This window comes from Patella vulgata, chromosome 9 (genome assembly GCF_932274485.2).
Source record: "Patella vulgata chromosome 9, xgPatVulg1.2, whole genome shotgun sequence".
NCBI classification, from domain to species: Eukaryota; Metazoa; Mollusca; class Gastropoda; family Patellidae; genus Patella; species Patella vulgata.
Genome location: NC_065887.2, coordinates 21,644,937 through 21,669,459, shown reverse-complemented (window position 1 = coordinate 21,669,459; position 24,523 = coordinate 21,644,937). Strand labels below are relative to the sequence as shown.

The following is a 24,523-nucleotide window of genomic DNA, read 5'->3' as shown; positions in this document are numbered from 1 at the left end:
GGTGTTCCAATAAAGCGTCGTCCACTACTACTAAGATTCCAGTTAAGGTGCACCTCCACAATTATGTGTCATCCAATGGGTACAACATAACACTTTTCAAAGAAAATTTATTTTCTAAGACTTGAATGACTCCAAATTTATGAGATCTAAAAATCCACATTTAGTTCCTAAATATTAACTTGTGCAAAATTCAGAATAATTTTCAGACATCAGACACTATTTTTCCTGTAATGTATTTAGACCTCTCCATACCCGATATCTCAAACTCATTTTGCATTAAACATTCAGCAAAAACATATCCATTTGCAAATCTCAACCATACAAACAGCTATATGAAACAACCTCTGTATAATCTACTTGATAAATGAAATGAGCAATATTTAAACTACTGAATCATAAAGATAAAAATATCCCCAAATGATAGAGTAGAAACTGTTGACTGATAAAACCTACTGAACAAATTACTTAATGCAAATATTTCCTTGAATAATTGTTCAATACTTTTTCATCCAGGCTACAGAGTGCACAGACAATTTCACCATGGTAGTATTACTTAGATGGAAACGACTGGATTATTTGCGATTCTAATGTTATATGGCATATAAATTGAGTGAAAGATAAGTTTTCCAATTGGTCATTTTAACTTCAGTCAGTTAAGACTGGTAAATGTAGCTGAAATCAGAGCTCTGGTTAAATATAATGTCCAGAAAAAAATATACAAATGAATGATTTTAAAACTTGTCATCAACCTTGAGTGAACATCTTTACTCTGAAATAATGGGAATAAAAGATGGCACATTTCCATTACAGAATAGTATTTTCTAGAATTCTAATAGTTGGTTATAATCAAAGATGTCTTTCAACATCCGGACTATGATACAAGGTCACATTGCCATAATACTTTCATCAAATCAATACTGTCAAACACTAATCTTTATAGTTTTTATTTCATGTTTTCTTTTTCTCCCCAATTTATAATGTTAGAAAAAGAAAGAAATGTCCAAATAGCTGCATGTAATAACTGCTGTTTGTCTTAGAGCCCTGTCTTCATTAGTCAGGTTGGTGCATTTTTGCTTCAGCCGGACTAATCAAGATGAGCATACGTCATACAGTGTGCTATGGGGGAATCTTTTCCAGACTACTTCGACGAATTACAACTGCCAAAGATTCTTAAATATGTATACAGGACAAAACCTGGGACAACCTAGTTATGAAGAGTTTTGGCGTCTTTTGCTTATCTCAGGTTATCAAGATATGTTTTTCAAACAGTTATGTCCAAGGTGAAAATATTGTTCATCATTTCTGTTCCCAAGGTATTAATGATAGGTTGGCAGGCAATGAAACATACACCCTGAAGACAGTTGAGTGGTTTGAGCAGTAGTGCTGGGTAGGCCTATTGCAATTACAGTCACAATACGATACGATATGTATTGCGATTCAGGTACTACGATATGATTCATATCGCGATTCATAATCAGGTCAATATTTACTAGGATAAATGAATAATTGATATTTTTATTGGGAGTCAAAAATTGCAATTAATGTCCACTGTCCAGAGCTTAAAATGTTCGTTTGTCTACTTGTGGTCGATTCTTATGTCTGACGGGCAGTAAGTAAACGTACATTTCGCTTGTGACTGGTGGACTAACTTTTACTTAATATTCAGTAAACTGAAGCGACAAAAAAAAAAAACATAAAAAAAGGAATCATAAAAAATCGATTCTGAGGCTTGTGATTCAATACACGAATCGTTAGAAGGTGAATCGTGATATGCAATTCAACAATATATCAGGCCAGAACTCTTGAGCAGTCCCTAAAGGTTGTCACATTGTGATTATTTAGGTAAATAAAAAGCAAAATCTTTATATTATAAAATATCATTGGGCTATTAACAAGATTCTATAACATAATCAGTATTGTATTTTGCCAATAAAATCTTAAGACTGAAAATATTATATAGATTGTAACCATTGTATGTTTTTGCCACTTTCAAATTTTATAAACAAAAACGTATAGGACAGAATAATTTATAGAACTTGGCATGTTTTACATATGTGAAAAGAATATGAAAGACTTAAAAAATGTATGTTATCGGTATATGCTTTCAAATCTTTTTCATGTGTTTATTAAAAGCATACAATGACTAACATAAAGCAGCATTCATATCTATTATTGACAAACAGGAAGATATTTTTTCAGACAAAATAAAACATTAGTACAAAGTTCACTTTGAGAAATATTTCCTGAGAGTAACTTAATACTTTGAACATATGTTTGACAGAATATTGATTTAATGTATCACAAATAAATATTTCCCTTTATAAAACTCCTTTGGCTAGATAACAAGATCCTGTCGACAGCAAAATAAAATAATTCTATTTTTTGTTTCAATTATTTTTGTTTCTATAGACAGTACCATTTTCCCACAATCTGATCACAGAATATACTCGTTGAAGCTAGCTCTATATAGCAATAAATAGTAACATGTGTGATGCTAGTCTTGATCGCTCCAGGACAAATTATCTCCACTTAGACTACAACAAATATTGTTCTGTACAAATTAATAGTTTGAACTGTGTACGATGGTCAAAAGTCATATAAAGATTATGTCATATCTTTTGATTGGGTGAGGGGAAAAATGACCATAATATCCTGTAAGATATTCTGTAAGTGAAAGGTATTATTGGGGAACTGCCAGTTACCAATTCACATTGTTTTGTCCAGAGTAATGTTCATAATTGCAGTCAAGGTGGAGACAATTGGACTGAAGTGTACAAGACTTCTATCATAAACATATCATGGTATACCCTCTTGCCGATATATATATATATAATAATTTCTAAGTGGAGATACTATGTTCTTTTATTATCATAATCAGTCATTGGGATATCCAGTGCTTTCACTTTTAAAAATTTTGACATATTTTGCTTACCTCAGATTAGCAAGATATGTTTTTCAATGTACCGGTATGTATTTTAAGGTCCATGGTTTTAGCATAATCCTATTTTTTTAAAAAATAAATGGGTTCTCCAGCCTGTCAATTTCACTTGCTGGGGAATATGATTGAAATAAGAGTCCTCTCCAATACCTACACAGTGTTTAACTGTATCCAGAAGACCACACAATCCTGATATGATTACCGGTAATTGTTTTCCATAATTCTACCATTTAAGTGCCATGTTTATGATCTCTGCAGGAAGTATAACTATTTGGACAGTCCTTCATTAATTATCCGTGCTTGTAGCACTCTTCACTTTAATCACATAATTATTGCTTAACTTTACCACAAATAAACTTTATATCCATTCTAGGTTTCATAATCAAATCATAACTCACAGAATATAATATCTAAAGCTCACGTATCTATTCCAAACACAAAATTCTTTTTTTGGAATCCTGCTGGGCCCAGTAAATCAACTTGCTCTACATTTCTGGTTGGAGTAAATTATGGTTCAAACATCTCAATAAAACAATATATTATCTGGATGTTTTTCATGTAAACAATCAAAAATCACCATAATATATTACCAACTTATCTCTTAACACAGAACTTAAAATAATTCTCTGGGCCATAACACACCACAAACCAATATGCTCTACATTTTTGAGGAAAAATGTGTTTGAGACATCACAATATAAAAAAAAGAATCTAGCCGTTTTTTCCATCTGGAGACTGAAAACCAATTTTATCTGAACAATTTTGTAATGCAATCCTCTTTTTTTACATATTCTAACGTTTTAAGATAATATATCAAAGGTGTCCAAGTATATTTTACATACAAATTACTACATATTACGCCCATTTATATCACAGATAAACATGGATGCCAAAAGGGTGGAGGATCTTTTTATTGTCAATTAACACTAGTTAGTATAAAATATGAGAACAATAACATTATTATGGTTTTATTTTACTTCTGTTTTTCATCATTGTTGTTTTGTTTAGTGATAATTCTATAATAATACAGTAATAAAACAATCTCATAAAACAATCTGATAAAACAGATCATATTTTGTTTCGTTTTTTTTATAGTTCAAAATTTCATTTTACTTGTCTTACTACACTGATCTGGAAGAGTTGTTATATAACCTGCGTTCTGGTTGATGTGAGAGATGCGCCAATGAAACGGTCTGTTACGGCGAGTTCTTGGCGTGCAATGCACAGAACTGTGGGTATCCCACCTAGAAACATCAACGCTGATTGGTTTATCAAATGTTTGATCTCATAGGGTCAAAAGCAGCTCGTATGACCCCTGACACAACCTTCCACTACAACCAGCTAGATCTTCATGTAGTGCAGGCCCATCGAAAGCATAAAGAAACAGATTGGTAATAAAAGTTCGCTTGTAATGCACAGAATTCCATTAAAATAGGGTTATGTTCATAGTGCTACAAAACATCTGGAGACAAAATAGTTTAAGCAGCACTATGATAGTTTTTATGTCTCATAATCTTCTTTAGTCGCAGCAGCTAACTAACCTGGAAGTCCTGTGTTCGATATCTGTGTTTCAGGATTTCATTGCTACATAGTTGTTTGGATAGATTGAAAAACTGAGGTCCGGTGTACTCGTCACATTGTGTGCATGTTAAAGAATCAGTGACAGTTGGAATACAAAAATAGAGTAGACTGTAGTGTTGGTTTCCGGGATAATTTTCTTCATAGCCCCCTGTATGGCATATACCCATATTCATTAGCCCGGTTAGGGCAGAAGAGAAAGGTTTAAACTTTACTTCATTTCATTTAAGCAGATGTGTTTTTAATAATGTCTTGAATCAAAATAAGGTTGGCGTTTCTTGAGCATCTGATGGCAGTTTATTCCGTAATTAATTATACTGGAATGATTGCTATCCAAACAATCATTCAGAACACAAACTTAGACGAACAACTTGGTTCTCTTGTATTAAAGCACCGATAATTTCATCAAGCTATCAATTATAAACAGAGTGCTTGAGTGCCATCAAAGAGGCTAGATTTTTGTACTTGTTTTTCAGATCAATTGATCATTTAATTTTAAGGAAATCATGAACATTTCTGTACATTTTTACTTAAATATGTATTACACCATGTATGAACTCCCAAAAGTCATTCCATAAATAAATAAGGAAAATGAATATAAATCACCAATATTCCTGAATAAATGGAAAATAAAAAAAGAAAGTAAATTGGTCCATAAATTGTTCAAATCAAGTTATGGCAATCTGAACTTAACCTTTCTATTGATTTCAAACTGCTATCAAAATGATAACTTACTTCTATCCACAAGCATCAAAGCCATGATGGTAGCCAACCTTTTATTATCTAATATGCCCTTCAGAGAAAATGTTGCATTCACATAGACCATAAACAGTTTACTAGAGACTACAGTTAATGTGTATGTATCACTTTGAAAGCAAAACTTTCCACTAAAAGTAATGAAATGGGCATGATCTAAGCTAGATGCAACAGGTAATTTTAAGATGACCCATTCAGATGACCAAGATAAGCCAGTTGTTTGTTTCTCATCCCATCCAAACAACTAAATCTCTTTATCAGTTACAGAGAGCTTACCACTGATAATCATGCTTAATATTAAATTCTCTCAACCCATCCTGTACATATGTCATAAGAAAAGTACCCAATTACAGCTGGGTAGACTTGAACAGTGTGATAAAGTGTACCTATTCAGATCATTCATGGAACATGCAATGTATCACTGCAGGCCTGGGACTGTAAAAGCACAGTGGATACACTAGATTCATTCACTGGATCCATTTGTCCTTGGGTTTGTCTTATGGATTTTGTTTGTGTGTAGTGCAGTTCTCCTGCACTTACTATTATGTTCACTTATCTAACTTGCTAACCACTGTGCCATCATCAATTTGCAATGAGAGAAAAGAGAGACTAATCAGATTTAAATAAAGTCTTGCAATGATAACTCACCTCATGCTTCCATGAAATTTATCACATCACAAAGCAAACACACCAAATTATATCACAATTTCAATAAACACAACTAATCTCCTTCGACATATTTCCAAATGCATTTCCCTATCACATAATATATATAATTATATATACTAAAGCAGAAACTACTTGAAGCCCTACTTGTGTAGTATAAATGTGATGTATGCAACTTCTCTATAAGATAGTTTCACTAACAGAATGAATGAACTCAAGTACGCGATGAAACTAAAATAATTTCCTGTTTATAAACACATAAAAGCCTGTCTTTGTAATAAACACAGTCATATATTTTCCCTTTTCCTGTCAATAAAGGCGTATATATACTGGACTAGTCAATCTTAGAATTAAGAGAGCTAATATTACATGAATCAGTGATTATGAATCACAAACTGTTTAATAGATATTTATAACTCTCCAACAGCTGCCTATCATAAATTAAAATCAATGCTTTTTTCATTGCAGTTCTAAAATATTACATTAATCGTCTGGCTTTCAATTTTGATCACAAACATGATTACGGTTTAAGACTGCACTGAACACAACCAAGGAAGTACAAGATCAGACATACAACTGGAAAAATCTCATGCCATAACCACAAGGACACCATAGAAAAGTAAGACAACTTGATCGTGGGTTTCAAGAAGATTCTTTCTTTATTACTTACAATGTTTTTAATTAAATGTGTAGATTCACAAATTGAAAACAAAAGTGGGAAGGAGAATAGGGAGGAGATGCACCATGGAAATTGGTTACAGTTACATTAATATCGTAACTCGAAATTCAAAAGAGGTAGGACCTGATCTATATTTCTATTTCCTTAAAATTCTTTGTGTTGGATGATAATCGTCAAAAAAAGAGTAAATTAACGTTATCAGTAAAAATCCAATAAAGTTTATATTGCTCCCCTATTCTTTCAAAGCCGTCAAAATAAAATGGGGGAATTCTAAACAAAGTATTGCACAGGACTGGATAAGGGAGTTTCCTCACAGGTTTAGCCAGTTACATGTATACTCTAAAGTATATTATGTAACATGTAGCACAGATTATTCTAGGGAGAAAGGTTCTTTCAAATCCTACATTTATTGAGATCTTACCTCTGGTTGTTTAAAAAGATCATATTTTTGTTGTCTTTCTTCAAACAATATTTTATTTTTTGAATCTCGTGTCCACATTACCATATTTTCTACCAATGAATCATGATCTTCTAATATTCTCTCTGAAAAATAGAACAAATAATTTTATCTTAAAGACCACGTAAGATCAAAAATCTAAATTACATGTATGTATAGCCCATGGTTACTATATCAACTTTACGGCAACTTCTCACCAATCTGATTAAAATTAAGTCCGCTGTTAACGTTTAAGTGTCCGACACGCCAAAACGCTTTTCAATTTTTCAATTACGACCTTAATCCGGTTGATTGGCTGGTGACGTCACAGGCACTACACATAGGATATACATTATCTATACAATATCTCACCGTCTGTACAATATAGCACTATCAATACACACGGCAAGTTGACAAGCGTCTGTTGACGGTCCAATTACCACGTGACTGGCCTAATCATAATCACCGAATCATTTGTGATTGGAATATTTTAGAGTGAATTTCAAATGCTGTATCATGCCGTAGATCCATTTAAGCTGCCTTTGTTTAAATAGGCCATGTGTCAAATGAAGACGACTCAAGAAATTAGCACATTTACCGGTAATTTGGATAACCCCGTAATACTTGATATATTAAGTACAGAAATACAAATGGCGCCAGTCATTTGTCAATATATTCATTATTAGCTATATATAATAATAATAACCATTTCTATACATAAAGAACAACTTTTATCGTAACTCCATTTGAAATTTACAGTGAATATGGAATTTTCCGATGACTATGCATAACATGTACAATAGATCGCCCTCATTTCTCAGCCAATCAACGCTGGGAATCTTATTACCATTTACGGTTACATGTACTACGGGTGTAGTAAATGAGGTTAAACTTCGGCACGAAAATTGCACAGGATCATACGTGGAGTTCCTGGTGCCGTTTGGTGAGTGATTAAACTGTCAATGCAATTGTAAAATACTTTTATTAAAAAGAAGATAAATGATTGTTGTTTAAACGCCAATCAACAAATAATTCGAGGCTACTTGATTACAAAAACACTAGTGAGCAATAATTATTGGGTAAATAATAATTATAAACAACTGATGAGTAAAACTTAATGTGTGGGTGTACGATTCTACCATTAGTTCGTTCATGAGGTATTATGCACACGTTCCACTTAGAGTGATGTCTTTGATCTGGCCGGCGTAAAAAAAGATAATTACCTAATCAACATTCTTAATCCCACTAACACTCACTGCTAACACCGACGTGTAAATTAAATTATTTCCCATGCCTGTATAACTTTTATAGTCGGATTGATTAATTAATGACAAATATTAACGACACTACACTTTATGTGGAAAAGCGAAGTGCTCGCAGTAAAAAACACATAGCTGGACCGGTATATTATTTACATATTAAAAGTGTTCGTCCAATAAGTTCCATATTGTAAAAAATTAATTAAGAGTTCAAGACTTCAAAGTTTAAAAGTTGTAGGCAATCTAAATTGGATCTTAAATTAAAATGAATTACAAAACGAATTATTTCGTAGTCAATTGTTTTATTTAATTAAGAACTAAGGGAGATTAAGGAATCAGTAAGGCGTTAATGAGTACACACGCCGGCTGTATATAGGTAATTAAGGAATAAACATTCCGAATATGCATTCGGTCACTGTGACGTCACTGGCGTCTGAGGGGATTAAGAGTGTTTTCGATAATTGGCAAAGTCGTTTTCACGGGAGGTCCATTTTTACGACTTTGAGTGAAGATAATTGAATTAATTTCAATCAGATTGGTGTGAACTTGCCGTAAAGTTGATATAGTAACCATTGGCTACACATATCCAAAAGTTCCCAAACCCATGTTATGTGCACTTTAAAAGAATCATTTTTTTTTCCTTATTCATAATGCAATGTAATAACTTCAATAAGCACCCACTCTCTCAAAATACAATAACAACATGTGAGTACATCCCTCTTGTAACAAATTTATTCACATCCTTCAAACATAAAATTGTAACAACATTTGTTTACCTATCTTGATAGATAAATCTAAAGTATGGCCACATCCATTTGAATTTTTGTTCTTCAAGAACACCCAATAAAAATATTGCTTCCTATTTCTTCGTTAAAAATAACTAATTCAAAAACAAAGCATATGGTTGCTCTTCTCAAAATATTGTTCCTGTGTGGATATTTATTGATCAAGATCCCAAATAACAAAAACTTAATAAGGGCTGGCCTAAGCTATATAAATGGCTTTAAAGTGTTACTAGAAGGCACCCTTAGTTTATTTTTCTAAAATTCATCAAAGCAATTAAGCACCATCTTTTTTGAATAATTTTTTAATCACCCACACAATCATTAACAAATACCAAGCAAGTTTTACATTTCGGGAAGTGTAATTACCAATAGTTCGTGAGGTAAAGTCACTATTCCTTATTGCTGCCTTCTGATCACATTGAAGCAGTTAATCAAGGTAGAAAATTTAAATCTTTTGAGATTTTAACAGATTCCACCTGATCAAGTTACCTAACAAGCATTACATCACACCTTAAAGATTACCATATGTAGAATCTTGCCCCAAATACATGCAACATTAATGTCTGACTTTTACTAGTTTGTTCAATTCCATGTCTGCAGTTCTCATTAGATGAAGGTAAAAGTTTTTCTTATCCGTGATATTTTTGTATTTTTTAAATCTTTGACAAAATGGAACAACTGGTTAGCAGCCTCTCATTATATTCTTACCTAAGGCAATTTTGATTTCTAGTTGCTTTAAACTTTACAAAACTGTAGGCGGATAAAAACATCATTTTCTTTTTAATTCCAAATGAACTTGCTGTCATTTTTTTGATCCATGCTTATGGCAATTTTCATTAATTCCATGAACTGAGTTTATATGATCTTTTAACATATTATTTCAATATCTTGGTCCACATGATAGCATCTTATTCTCTGCATTTCAACATTTGGCATCAGATTTGTTGTGTTTTATATTTATTTTATCCTGAATTCTTACCAGTGCCTTGCTGGCGATATGCAGAGAAGAACCTTTCTAGAGTTTCAAGCCCAGTTTCTATTTGTCTTGGTACCAGCTGTGTGGCTGATAAGGAAACTGCTGTGTTTAGGGGTTGGGAATGCTATAAATATCCAGGTCCTGTGTATAAAGGCTACTTCAAAGTAGTTACATAACATTACACGGAAATCAATAACAAAATCCAAAATGTTCACAAATAATTATCACAACATGAACATCTGCAACCTATCACAATGTATTTAACTCTTGTCATTCAATCACTTTTAAGTAAGGGACATTTTAAAATCAAAGCAGGTCTTTATAGGTATTTACAGTTAGGCTACAATACAGGATAACAGATCAAGTTTAAATCCAGCATTTGATGATTAAAAGGAGTTATTTCTCTTAATCAAATAATTTGTCATCATGTAAGTGTTAATGTAATTCAATAATATTACGAATTCAAATCTAACTAAGCTTTTCCTCTTGATAGTACGACTGGTTACCAAGTTTCTGATTATTGATATAACTATCAGTACCATTTTAAAGTAGTCCCATGTAAATACTGTAACGGTTATATGGAGTAGACACCAAGCATCCTGTGTAATAGTAAATCATAATCCACCTAAATAAGACTATATAGCCATGATGTACATTACTGTCTTATTACTATAAATTGTTCAAAGTTTAAATCCAACACTCTTTCATAAATTTGTTCATTTTCTAAATCATTTAACCATCCAATCTGGCTTAGCCCAAACAATTAACTCATTTATTTGGCTGTATGATTTTGAGACGTTAAGTCATTTAACATCTAAATCCTCAACCTAATTTTCTTATATTTTCAATTGTTCAACTTCTAATATCAAGCTGAATAATTATTACAATTCTACATGTGGTTAAATTAATAACACCTTGTTAATGTCAATAGAACAATGGCTGACTTTAGTAACATCATTAATATATGTAACAGATAGTGTGATTAAACATACATTATGCAAGAGCTAAATCTGCCAATTTCAGGTCTTCCTTTAGGCCTGAAATATTATCTAAATTATTAATTAAACATTAATTAACTTATCCAGACCATAATCAACTCTCGATGTCATCGCTAGCCTGCGATATTTTCTGGATTAGGATACCATTTGCTGCTCAACTTTCATTCATGATTTAATCATGAAATGGATAATCGAGACTATGTTTTTTTATCGTACCGACTTTAGTAATGATGAGAGAGCCTAGGCCCAAAATTTAATCTCTAAAATCTTGGTTCAGAGTGGATCAATTTGACTGAAATTTTCAGCAAATTCTCTTTACATTATCTAGTTTTTAACTATTATAGTGAGAACTGCCAGCTTTTTATCTAATCTCCCATAATGCATCTTTAAATAACTTGATGTTATTTCTTTACTGATTAACATCTATGTAATAAAGATATTCTGTTAAAGGCTGTTAAGGTATACATGTACAGTGATAGATATATATTGTGAAGATTAGGCCATTCACTAGAAACGTCTAAGTACGGCAAAAGTTGTTTCACAAGTATCGTCAGTTTTTTAATCGTATTGATCCACAGCCCAAAACAACGGGAAATATTTTGAGCTATCAAAATTGATTGGAAGGTAAGTCTGTATAAACAGGTGAATATAAAATAAATTATACCAAGACGATTAATTAAAGTCCTCTCAAACTTCTATATAATTATAATTTGGAAATATGCTTCACAAAGCATTAATTAACAACGCTTTGATCATACTCATAAAGTTTTGTCTCTATTCATCATCAGGCAAAAATTCAATTTCAGTGCATAAACCCCAACATTAGGCTCAAACATCTTTGCGTATAATCAAAAAATCATTATTGATGAATAAGTGATCCTAGTGCCAGGAAAATGTTTACGTCAATCGATCAAATGAGACCATGCATTTCAGATTTTATCAAAGATAACTTACGGCAATTTTTATCAGATATAATGCTTAATTAGGTTTAAGGTACATGAAAAGCATCATTATGAAATATTTATATAGTTCTCCACCATGACAGTAATTCAATTTAGTGCCAAAATAATTTTAATATAATGAAAAACAATTTTCCTCGTTTTGTAGGAAGCAAAGAAAAAAATGAACTCTGTTGAAATAAAATTCCATTGTCAACTTAGTTGATGAACTTCCTAATATGAACTACAATATGACTATTGTGGCTTACAAGATGTGATATTATAAAGTATACTTTTATAGGTATGGTTTATCGGCTACAGGGGGCATTCTGAGTACTCGTGAAATGGGGTATAACATCCTACTGTTCTGCACCAATGGAGTTAATGAAGAAAGGCATCCACATGTCAGATTCCAACTGTCAAAGGTTCATTTACAACATGACAGTGGTTTTTTGTTCCATCTGAAAGACTAGATCCTGTTCCTTGCCAGACCATTCATTCGGCACCACAGACAAGGGAAAAACCTGGTTGGAAAATCCGCAGGAATTTTCTTGGCCACCATCCAGGGGCCTCCTGGTTGGTGAGCCAACATGGATTCCTTGTGCATCCATGACCAAAGTTCCTTTTCTCAATGATCAGAATGATTTAACAATATTCCTGAATTTATGTCACAGGGTAAGCACACCTATTGACAATTCAAATTTAAGATGTGCTCCTAAACCTATTAAAAATACTTGTGTTTATTTTATTCATCAAAACTTGCGTAATTATCTAATGAAAATATTTGAGGAATAAATTTCTTTTGTTTAAAAAATAAATGTACAGAAGATTTAATGGCTGATGTTGTTTTTAGATCAGTCATGTGTATTCCCTGTTGACATCTATATCTCAATATGTTTTAAAAATTTGATACTAATCATTTTTATCTCTAGTTTCCTATTACAACATATTTTATATTTCCTAACCACATCAGAGCCAAAGAAAATATTCATTAATGGAAGATTAGTAGAAGTTCGTGGCTTAAGTAGTAAATGAAATGATATTGATTTTCTAGACAAGGATTGAGTTGGCCGTACATCAAAATAAATATAAAATACTGATTTCTAGAATTTCTGTATTTTCAGTAAAAATATGAATCAAGATTGAGATTGCAAACATCAAGATGGCAGATTTCGCAGATGATGTTTCAACCAGATGAAAAAAAAAGAAAATTTAGAAATTGCTCGTGCAACGTTATTAGGAACCAAACAGGATAAAAATGAGCTAGTAAAGTTTTAAATTTGCATTAGTCTTTTAGTCTTCGGAGACAAACGTTTTTTATTGAACCAACAATACAGATACTGTTCTTCTATAAATTAGTCCACAAATTCCATGATTTTATTTGAATAATGGACTGGAGTTTACCTAAATGTGCCTTTTGATTCTTTTCACCCTTACATTAAATTTTAGATTAATGTTTTGGGCTGATGATTGTCTCATCAGTCCACTAAACTAACCGTAAAAATACAAATTAATATCGAGCCCTGATTAATGGCACCTTCAATGTTAGCAACAAGATTTCAAACTTTCAATTTACATGTACCTTAGACCAAATATGGTTTCTACTTAAAGTAGAGCATATGGATTTAACAGCAAAAAACTATTCATGCAAGTTTAATATGTTGGGAGTTTTTTCTTCAAATTATATGGGATTCAGATGGTGTGCTTCTGTCAAATGAAGCAGAAATGGGGTTTTAAACTTCCATTTAGATAAAGACTGTTAACTTGATTAATGTTACAATATCTTACCCATAAATAAATCTGGCATGTGCTCTATAACAGCAAGGTTACTGTTTAAACAGATGTGATTTTTATCTGCTAAAACTCCTGTCACTTGTCCTACTGTCATCTTCTCATCAACTAATATACTTTTACTACTTCCATCTTCAGCAAATACTCGCACAAATAACTGTAAATATAAAACACATTCTTACAAATATTTATAAATATAAAACACAATTTTAGAGATAACTATAAATATAAAACACTTTCTTACAAATAACTGTAAATATATAACACTCTTAAAAATAACTTGAAATATAAAACAATCTCTTAAGAATAACTTGAAATATAAAAAACTCTGTTACAAATAACTTTAAACATAAAACACTCTCTTACATAAAACTGTAAATATAAAACACTCTAACTTTAAATATAAAACACTCTCTCATAAATAACTTTAATATTAAAACACACTCTTACAAATAACTGTAAATATAAAACACTTTCTTACAAATAAATGTAAATATAAAACCCTTTCTTACAAATAACTGTAAATATAGAATACATTCTTACAAATAATCTTATAATATAAAACACACACTTGCAAATAACCTTATAATATATAATAATTAATGTTTTTTATGGGTTTCTTCAACCTTTCTATTAACACCATATTAATGCTACCACATGATAACTGTCAATTATTATCAACTTTTATTAAATCTATTAAAGAACTTAATTACCTTTCTTATTTTGGCTTCTTTGATTTTTTCTAGGGCAATTCGTATTTTCTCGGCTTTCAGTCTTGCTTTTTGTTCCTCCTGTAATAAAAGGTGTTTGTAATCAATAGTAACGATAAAGGCAAATATGATTGCTATTGATTCATGGGTCGTATTAATTACATTTCGCTTATAAATATGGACATCATTAGTTGATATAATAACTTTAGTTTTATTGATTCAACTCGATCCAGGCTGCCACTGACGTCTATACCTCAAAGTTACATTTGTACAGAAAGTACTCATTGACATTTAACAGCAAATCTCTAATTTCCTTCATTTTGTACCCTAAGCCTTCAATTATACGAATTAAATTAAAGATTTACTTTAAAAGAATCTTTTGATTCCTTCCCATAATTCCATTAGCAAATTCTTAGGTTACTGGTTGATTTAGTGCGATATGCTATTAGTAAAGGATTTCTGTTAACATAAATATTACATGTAAACAGTTTTACTGACTTTGTGATCAAGCTGTTGAATTTAATTGTAATACCAAAACAATTAAGAAAACAAATTGTGGGGGGGGGGGGCTTGAAATAAGGTACCAGTTACAGACATTGTCAGGCAGAAATTCAGGCTCTGTCAGGCACAGTTCCTCGTGTGCCTGTCATTTTGACCATAACAGATTTTGTGGGGTTTTTTAGAGTCTTGTCGCCCCCCTAGAGGCTAAAGTTAATATCCGATTGACTTTAAATTTATACACAGTGTTTAAGGTCATCAGACGAAGAAGCCTATTGATTTTCAGCGATTTCCAATAATTACTCTACACTTTAAGTCATCACATTATTTTAATTTCTGCAACTGGGGAAACTTTTGCCAAGACAGCTTTACCTCTTAATAATTGTGCCTTTCACAATTTCAAATCTTTAAACGGTTAAAAGATAGAAAATACATCTTATTTTAGAATATTTGTCAATGACCATTTATTTCTATTTTTACAATAGCTAGGCACAACAAGTCTACAACGCAAAAAATTAGACAAAATCAGGTGCAGAGAAGGTTAAGTGATTCTTTAAATTACCAAACTGTTTCCTTGGCGACAAAACAAGAAATCTTTTTTTTTTCTAATTATCTTAACTAATTTATCTTTGGCTCCAACTAGACAATCAGGCAAGACATTTTAAAATGTAATTTAAAACAAAGAAAATATCTTAAAATAAACTTAGATTGCTTTGTACTGAGAACTTGTTAAACTTGATTACCTTGATAAGAAAACATGGTTAAACTTTATTTTTAGTTTATATACAAGAGTCACTTTAAAACCAACAATTTGGACCATGGTGCAGTAGTTTAGTCTTAAATCTGTGGCAGACAAATTTTTCCCCCTTTACCATCAGTAGTAAGTGCAGGAATTTCAAAAGGGGAGGTGGGGGCTTGGGGTTCCAAAATGTTTAAATTCCTTTACTTGATATAAAAGTGGAATATGGGTAAGGGGATTAAAACAACATTATTTTGTTTGATAAATTCAATCCAGTTTATCCCTGTCCTTTCACAAGTAATTCCATTACCTCCCACGTCAAATTTGATTTTGTGTGAGAAAGGTCTTTAAAAGTTACAGATTTTTTGGTTTTTTTAAAGCTTATTTTGTCTGGATCTCAAAATCTTGACAACTCTGAAGCGTAATTTATTAAGCCAAAGTAAGAATGTTGTTCTAATTAGCTGGATCCATCTTGACAGTTTAAAACAATTGATTTTCAAAGACATGATGAGATGTATGGAGTTCTTCTGTCTGTGTGTATACGACTATGGATTAATCAGTATTCTACAAATGATTCTATACTAAAATTGCATCAGCAGTGAACGATAGATTGATGTACAAATAAAACAGATAATGGGGAATCTCTGTTTTTCTTATAATGGATTTATTGATCAACTACCAGTCTGAGTTTTGTTTATAAGATTACCCCCACAGATATAATCAGAACTGCATCACAGATAACATATTTTGTTGATAAGATTAGAGACATTACACTTACAGATACTCAGTACCGCATCACAGATTGCCAGTACATATTTTTTTGATGATATTCCACTTTCAGATATAACCAGAACCGAAACAAAGATTACATATTTTGTTCATAAGATTAGCCCTATAGATATAATTGGAACCGTATCACAGATTACATATTTTGTATATAAGAGTATCCCTACAGATATGACCAGAACCGCATAACAGATTACATATTTTGTATATAAGATTATCCCTACAGATATGACCGGAACCACATAACAGATTACATATTTTTGTTTTTAAGATTACCTTGACAGATATAATTGGAACTTAATTCATCACAGATTATATATTTTTGTTTATATTTTTGTATAAGAATAATCGGAATCGCAAAAATTAAGGAAACAGGTTTAGCCTTTCATTAAGTGATATATTTTGGTTATTGAAACATTCAGCATGTTTTGTGGATACTTCAAGCACAGAACCAGGATTATTTGTACAACAGGGAACCCTGGCAAACTATGTTTGGACTATGTCCGTAGACAATTGAAAACTGACAGGAATAGGCCATATTTCCTTCTCACTGACCGATGGTTTAATAAATATTGACATTTGGGGGGGGGGGGGTATGGTAGATACTTTAAACTATTAAAATTTAAATAGCAGAGAATAAAAAATAGAGATTTAAATTTCTGTAAAGGTAGACTAAAACATAGGTTTGCTTTTTTTAATCCAAAACACTAGAGACACATATTGGCCAGCCTGTCTATTTCCACTTTCATCTTGTTGATTAGTAAATTTTACCGATTTATTTTTTCTGAGAGATCTTAAATAACGTAGCTATTGAATCCTTATAAAAGAGTTCTTTGAGTTTGACATTACAATATGATTCAATCATTGATGACAGATATTGATCATTGTAAACTATCCGCATCCAGAAACTTGCGAACCATATTCCTAAGTTACCTTCTATTCAAAAGCTAGTGACAGATACTAGCAAGAGACAGCTCTTGTGTATTGTCTCTAGAACACCTAAAACCAGTAGTTTATGCAGCTGACATTTTTATTTTTTTGTACTTTGTGGTTGATCTTATATGCGAGTACAATCAGTGATGGGAGAAGTTCTATATGCATAATTGTACTACTCATATATAGATCTAAATTACTCAATAAAGACAGACTGTTGTACCACAAAACAAATTGACTTAAAAAATCCAATAAAATTTTGGACCAAAATACCAGAGGTCTAGCCAATTTTTAAAAAAATTAAATCAATTATTCAAAATGTATATTCAGAAATCAGAAAAATCTTTGGTATTCCAATATATAATTGTACATGAGTTAAAAGGAGCTAAATCTCTATACTTTGGAACCTAACATAAACGAAAATGGGTCTAAAAGCACATGTTATATAAACTGATTTACATGGTTTGACATTTTAATTCCGTATTGAGGTTTTGCTTCTTTCATCAAGGTGTCTTATTACAAATAAAACCCAAGGGCTTAGAGAAAATGACAATGCAGACCGATTTTAAAAAGTTCATTGTGTCTTCAATAATTTCAAATTAAGATAACAAAATTGATTAAAATATACCATTATTAAATTCTATTTCATGTTTTTAATGTTGAAGATAATAAAGACTATTAAGTTAAAGAATATAACCTCTAGCTTTCTCTAAACCCAATTAATGAAATGATTCAAAATGTTATAAATTTCTGCCAAACCCAACTTATTTCCAACTGAAAGGTTTTTACACTATTACAAAAGACGAACATTACCTTTATCGGTTTATCTTGATTAAAATAAACACTAAAGATCAAGATAAACTCCATTAAGACAAAAATGGTTTTTAGTAACACACCATAGATGAAAAGAAAAGAAAGAAGAACTTACAATAACGCCAGTTAGGAATTCCCAAAGCCCCATCTTGTTAACTTGTGAATTGAACGTCAATAAATTCTGAACTCTTTCAATAGCAGCAACACATTCAATGAAAAAATATAAGAGCCAAATGCTATGCCTGTGGTCTGACAGTTATTCTTAAACAATACCAATATTTTTTACAAGAATTTGGCGCCAACCTCACAGCCTGAATGGCTGCAAAACACGCAATGTAGATAATATTCCAATAGAGTCTTTGAGAGACATGGTGCAGCAGATATTTAATAATTTTATCCCAGACATAAAATGGCATCAAATTCAGGTACTGGTAATTGAAAAATATTCCAGAGTTAAAGACATATAATCATGTCACTTATTCATCCATTTTCATCTGAACCTTTTTTATTCCAAATATGACATTTATTATATCAGAATTTAAACTGTCTGTCTTTTTTCAGAAAATGGACAGCTATTCCTCAACCTGTTATTTCAATAAATACATTGTAAACACTCATCACAAAAAAGCACAATCAAAAGGAAAACAGAATTTAAACATATTCTATTTCCATCCGAAAAGATATTCTCAAGTCTATAAATATTATGGTTTTAAAATGGTTTTAAAATGGTTCCTGTAAATTGAAGTCAAACTATCAATATGCTGACAATTCCAAATCCTAGAAGCAAACGAAAATGATTGTCATCTCAATTCTGAGACCTGATGAATTTGAGTTTGAATCACTGAGTTTTGAAACAAAACTGTCAAAAAGCATAAGGACAATAATTTGCTGTTAAGATTCCAATTCTTGTCAAAAACAACATGATCACAGTAGTTCTCCAGGAATCACGATCTAAATGTCAAAGTCTTTACATAATAGTTCCTGGTATATTTCAGCATTACAAGTAAACGGCAACTAACCACTGTTGACAAGAAATAATCCTTAAGGCTTAAATCATATCACACAAATAATAGCAAAACAACCTTTTTTGATGTCTATTTCAGTCCAGCTTTTTTTATATTGATCTAATAATAACTAGTAAGTGACTTTCATTGTGTTCTCAATTATCACAAAATTAAACCGAATTAACATGTTCATTAAAAATAAACACCATTGAAAGCAAAAAAAAAAATAAACTGTCAGCACGATTTTAGTTTTTGTTAAAATGGCAGTACTGACATGTAGTCAATATGTCAATTAATCAATAGAAGTTAATGATCACTTTTTTGTCCCACATTATAAGTTGAAATAAAAATTTCAAGAATATGTTGTTTCATTAGCAATATTCGGCTTTTGTAACAGTAATTGTAAAAGAGTTAATAAACAGCTGTATACTATATAAAGATATTTGTCCATTTAATTTTCGAACTTTATCCATTTAAACGAAATGTCCTCAAAAAATCAAGTGTTTTTCACTCGGCACTCAATTTCCAAATGTTCCTTTAAAATCCAAATAAACCAAAATGGTAAGTAAATGTCAAATCCTTCATTACATGTGCTATTAGCGTGTGCAGAAATATGATATTATAAGCAGACTTCTGTCACAGCTGCCTTCCTCTGTAAATTACAAACAAGTCAAAAGACACATCTTTCCCTTTCCTCGAAACCAATCCATTACCTAGAGCGGACTGAGCCAGGTTATAACATTTATAGAGAGTATTATAAGAACTGAGACCTACTCTGTGTATATACAGAGATCTGCTGTTAGAATACAGCACGCTTATAGGCTGAATATCTGATTGCTACAGGTTTGTAGGGTAATAAAATATGGAGTGACTACCGGAACAGAATGAAATCGCTAGTCTAACTTCTAAGCATGTATTACTTTCATACCTCTTAAATGACTACTAACAATTTATGGCGCTGGACCAAACCAAGCAGATATAATAATTAAATTCTGATTTCTCTATTACCTGAAAACATTAGAGCTGTCTTAAATTTTTATCTCTTTAAAAAAGGTTATGAATAAGTAGTTTTCAAGACAAAATGTAGATTATCTCTCAACGCAAATTACTAGTGAATCTGTTGCGAATTTAATTTCTTAAACATGCATGGGATTCCAAATTATATTTCAGTGTTTTACAGTCTGATTTGTTCTTTGTTTATCTACTAATACTTATGTAATAAATAAATAAAACAGGTCAATTCCTCAAAAAAACATAACGACAAAATATTATTAAAATCTGCTGACTGTCATTTATATTTTTCTGACAATATCTAATATTTAACAACTTAATCCATGATTAGATCCACCTAAGAAAACAAAAACAAAATATCAGAGGTAGATAATATCCCAGCTTGGATTATATCGAATTAAAAAGATTCCCATCAATAGAATTTACTCAACTTATGAATCAGAGTGAGTTTAACGTCCTACTTTTCTACACCTACTGGGTTAATGAAGACGGACATACACCAGGCAGTGGGCTATGAGGGGAATTTTGTCTGGACAGTGGTGTTTCCACCTACTCTTATCATCTGTCTGAACAGTGATGTCTCCACCTTCTCTTATCTGGTGTCTCCACCTATTCTTATCATCTGTCTGAACAGTGGTGTCTCCACCTACTCTTCTCATTTGTCTGGACAGTGGTGTCTCTACCTACTCTTATCATCTGTATAACTGCCAACACGAAACCTAGGCACTTTTCCTTCCCAGGCCCTCATTCGTACACCACGGACATGGGGAAAACATGATGGAAAATAATGGGATCAACCTTGGGACCATCTGATTAGTGAGCCATCATCTTACCCACTTAACACACAGCCAATACAAGAATAATACAATGTTTGGGTTGACTCCATTGTTGTAAATTTGTGACTGCTAAAGCACAGTGGACGCTTACAATCAGCCACCAGATCCATTCACTTGATTGGATGGTTTATTGCTTAGTGTTTGTGTATTGTTTGTGTGATGTGTCTTGTCCACAGGTTGATCTTCTGGGGTTTTATTTGATTGCTATAAATGAGGTGTGGCTGAGCTCAACCACTTACTATATATGTATAAACATGGCAGAGGGCATGATGCCTCTCAAGAAAAACTTGAACATAGGATAAAAACACAAAAACAACCTTCTGACATATGTGCTGACCTCGAACTAATCAAAAGGAAAAATCTTTATTAAAAACTCTCTTGAATTCAATGAATTATCAATAATGGTTACCGTGGAAAACACATTTAGCATAAATATGAGTATACTCCTTAATTGAAAAGAACATGTCTTATTTGATATTTACATAAATGAAGGTTCTTGTAATAAGAAAATTGATCCGTTCTGTGAGACAGTTCTGACGTAAAACTTTGAGATATTTCCCCTCCATTTCCAGTATTTTTTATTGATTTCTTGTTCGTCCTGGCTTAAAGGTTTTGATTGATCATTTTTTAAATAGAAATTGTCGAGATCTCGTTGATGCCGGAGATAAGAATTATTTTGTAGGTCAACACACAGAACATAAAAAATAGCCAAACAAAAAACCATCAAACATTTCAATTACAAAAGAATTCTAGATCTTTGATCTCTGAACAATAAAATTCCTGGAATTGAATTAAACAGCACTGAACTCTTTCACCTCAAACTAACATCTATCAACATAAGCAAAATCTACCTTAAAGTTAAATGCCAATTTCGATATCATAATAATGGTCAAGTATACATAATAGTTACAAGCTCAATATTAAATTCTTTTCACTTTAAATATTTTGTAATTTTTAAATTCATTGTTAAATATATTGTTTTAAGTTATAAATGTTTTATTACTTCTATTTTAGTTTTTCGACCACACAGATTTATAAAGGGAAAGCAGTCTTTTGATGAAAGCAAATGGGAACACCCAGAGGTTTGATGTAAGTTTAAACCATTTATGTGACATTTCACTTTTGAATTTACTTTCTGACATATGCAGACTGTCATAATCAAAAATATACAGGAATATATTCAGTTATGAGTTATGCTAGTAATTCATTCAAATTGTTCTATTAAGAGTTCATATTAATAAGATATTTCAACTTAATTCTCTAAGCATATAATGAAATTAGCAATAAAATGCTTTTCTGTCTTGAATAGTCATTAACTTTAGTAGGAAACCAGACAATGTACAGAAGTAAATTGAAAACCGAAGTACAAAGAAATCGGAAAATAATTTTCAGATACATCACTGTAATTATTTAGGGATAGGTGTATGTTTGTTCCAACTTTCCAAAACTGGGTAAATTAATTGAGCGGTAGAATGAAGTGTAAAATTCAATAACATCTAATGATAATCTAATCCAGCTGGCTTCATCAACTCCTGGGGAGACCAGAAGTCAATTAATCGCGTTTCCTGGTCTTGCAGAAGTCTATCTTGTATACTATCACAGTAATATATCTATAACTTTTCTATTTCATTTCCTATCGATTTCATGTTTTCATCGCAATAATATATCATGCTAGCAAGGTTTGGTAACCAATAGCTTTTAGCTGGATGTCAATAAACTGTGAGTAACAGGATGGTAATGAATGAAATATCTTTGTACGTGGTTCACTCCATATCAATAAATTACTGTACCCTTGGAGCTAGGTTCTATTGAAAGGTAAATTTTATGTTATGATTGGTAATCATGCCACAGAAAAAGAATAATTACATTTACAGAGAATATCTAGAAATATCATGGCCAACAAAATATGAACATTAAAAACCACATCATTCAGGCTTTCCCATAAAAGAAATTATTTTGACATATTCAAATCTAATTTATCCATGATAGAAAAACTTATTTCATATTGGGAAAATATATCCATGATAACAACTTCATTTCGTATTGGGAAAACTTCAAGAATGTACATAAATTTGAATTTATTATTTCGACTTACGGTACTCAGTCTAATTTATCCATGAAAATAAAACTTATTTCATACATATATTGGGAAAAATTCAAGAATGTACATAAAATCTATTAAACTTGAAACAAAGGTCACCTTCAGTAGTCTTAAACCACAAGACAAATATTTATGAAATTAGCTACAGTACATTTGAAGTACCGGTAAATAACCAAACTCATGGTGAAACAAGATTGTACCAATTTGTGGTAAAAGTACTGGGATTAGGTAAAGTGCTTGTTTACGTCTGCCAAGTCATGCAGCTGATATTTAAAACCCAAATGAAAACATTAAGTCGCCTTACTAAAAATAGCTGCCAGATTTTTATCAGCTTCTGTTGCAGACAAAATAGCTTCACTTCCTTTGTTTTATCACGATTTTGAGACCACGCCTACGAATCCTACCATATTATTTTAGGTCAAACATTTATTACCACCAAAAATTTACTGTCTGTTAGTACAGTAACCACATGTTAGTACATTATAAGTTTATTTTCCTATTTTATATATATACAAACTCATCATATTTCAATGTCAGGAAAGGTCAAAAACCTCAAATTTAGTTCATTTTTCTTGAATTAATCGTTTCCAAGCATGTACCTATCTGAACTATTTTTATAACCTTTTCTTTCCTGTCCATTTTGAAATTATTATTGCTGGTGCCAATTCATACTCAACAGAATTCTCACATCATGTATTTCTGAGATTTTGAATCTGTAATTTATAATGGTACTTTTACATCTGCTGACAATTTTGAAGAAGTATGACAACAATATTCTGTGATATAAAGAGAGAGAGAGAGAAATCGGGTTTAACGTCCACTCAACACAAACTAGGTCATTTCGGGACTAACATATGGTTTAATTTTATTTCAATAATTCGCTTGCGCGTAGGGGTCTTTAGCAGTGGGAGGAAACCGGAGGACCCGGAGAAAACCCACGAGGTTGGACAGGCGACCCTACTACTTGTCACGTACAACCGGGGATTCAAAACCACGCCAGTCGACTCAATGACAGACTTTATGATAAAGCGCGCGCACGCTAACCATTCAGCCATCCAACCCCCCTGTGATATAAAAACTGATGCAACTGAAACCATTATCATTGTACACTTTGCAAATAAAAAGTATGCATTTGAAGCACTTAATTGTTCTTAAAAGGGTACCCATACCCGGCCTTATGTGCATACAAACTGACCACTTGGATAAACTTTACATGACCTGAAGAACCCTAAATATTACCAAGGAATGGTTAACTCAGCTGAAATTCGCAACCTTTCCCTAACAAGCAGCTG

The 24,523-nt window shown here is 31.9% G+C and overlaps 1 protein-coding gene across 5 annotated transcripts in view; it reads right to left on the bottom strand.

Moving 5' to 3' along the window:
* The window catches only part of LOC126831678 (ras-associated and pleckstrin homology domains-containing protein 1), an 89,692-nt gene that overhangs the window by 8,684 nt on the left and 56,485 nt on the right, over positions 1-24,523 (bottom strand). For 4 of the 5 annotated variants that reach the window (XM_050562304.2, XM_050562303.2, XM_050562305.2 and 1 more), the window contains 3 exons: positions 14,514-14,591; positions 13,798-13,957; positions 7,039-7,160 (listed from right to left, as the gene is read on the bottom strand). In XM_050562304.2, coding sequence (XP_050418261.1) covers positions 7,039-7,160; positions 13,798-13,957; positions 14,514-14,591 — 360 coding nt within the window. Of the gene's footprint in view, positions 1-7,038; positions 7,161-13,797; positions 13,958-14,513; positions 14,592-18,394; positions 18,552-24,523 lie in introns of those variants that run through there. The other variant, XM_050562306.2, reaches the window with a different exon arrangement.